At 74.2% G+C, this 1,129-nt stretch overlaps 1 protein-coding gene across 1 annotated transcript in view; it reads right to left on the reverse strand.

The window, feature by feature from the left end:
* The window catches only part of Fgfr1op (FGFR1 oncogene partner), a 39,821-nt gene extending 39,624 nt beyond the window's left edge, over nucleotides 1-197 (reverse strand). Inside the window, exon 1 of the mRNA XM_013024517.1 lies at nucleotides 41-197. Within this exon, the coding sequence (XP_012879971.1) occupies nucleotides 41-148 (108 nt within the window). The 5' untranslated portion in view covers nucleotides 149-197. The remainder of the gene's footprint in view (nucleotides 1-40) is intronic.
* Nucleotides 198-1,129: the final 932 nt, after the last annotated feature.

Raw genomic sequence — 1,129 nt, forward strand, 5'->3', positions numbered from 1 at the left:
TGGCCTCGGGCCTGCGGACCCGCGCGGCCGCCCGCCGCACCTTGATGCGATTCAAAACGCCGCTGTTCTCCAGGGTCTGCACCAGCAGGTCCCGCAGCTCCGTGTCCTCCTCCGCCACCACCGCCGCCGCCGTCGCCGTCGCCGCCATCTTGCTTCTCCAAGACAACCAGCCAAGCCGCGGGAACGGCCAACGGCCGCCTCAGGAACCGCCCGGCAGGCAGGCCACGCACCAGAAGCTCCGCCCCTCACGCTGAGGGGCGTGGCCTCGGCCCGGAAGAGGGTATAGGCGATAGGGCGGAAACTGAGGCGGCACCGTGGAAGCTCCTCCCGACGAGAAGACGTGGACGCGAGTGGACGGAGCCACACACTGAAAGCTCCGCCCCTCACATCCAGAGGCGGGGCCTCTGGCTTGAAAGAGAGTGAGCGCGAGGGGGCGGAGCCTAAGGCTGCATCGTATGAGCCCCGCCTCTTACGTCAGAAGGCGGGGCCTCGGGCTGGGATGAGGATGGCCTCGAAAGGGCGGAGCCTGGGCCGCACAATCGGGGCGGGAAAAAAGGAGATGGACGCGAGAGGGTGTGGCCTCGAGGAGGCGGTACGCGGGGCGGGGCCTGGGGCGGGGCTCTCGCGAAGCCCCCGCCCCGCCCCGCGGCCGTGCGCGGACCGTCCGTCTCTTTCGCCGGCCCTGAGCCAGCCCGGGTCCGCCGTGGGCGACACTGCGGTCCTCCGGGAAGGTCCCGACGGGGCCGGGCGCTGGGGCGCGGGGCCCGAGCTTCCCGACGCCTCGTCGAGGCTGTGGGCGCGGGTCTGGGCGCCGGTCGCTGCGTCTCTCCCTGGGCGGTCGGCGCCCTCGGCCCGGACGGGGGCCGTGGGAATGGCCAAGTGCGGCCTGCCCGGACTCGCGGCCGCCTGAGGGGCCGCCCGGGCCGCGGGGTGCGGGGGTCCGACAGAGGCACGCGCAGTCTGGGAGGGCCGGGTCCTCTCGGCCGCGGCCACCGGAGAGAACCGGGACTTCGCCCCGCGTCCGCAACCGGAGGTGGGGCGTCGGGAGCGGAGGGGCTGGGGTCGGCGCGGGATGGAGCCGCGGCTGGGTGAGGCCGGAAGTGCCTCCAGGGCGGGGAGACGGGGGGGG

This window comes from Dipodomys ordii, unplaced genomic scaffold (genome assembly GCF_000151885.1).
Source record: "Dipodomys ordii isolate 6190 unplaced genomic scaffold, Dord_2.0 Scaffold77, whole genome shotgun sequence".
NCBI classification, from domain to species: domain Eukaryota; kingdom Metazoa; phylum Chordata; class Mammalia; order Rodentia; family Heteromyidae; genus Dipodomys; species Dipodomys ordii.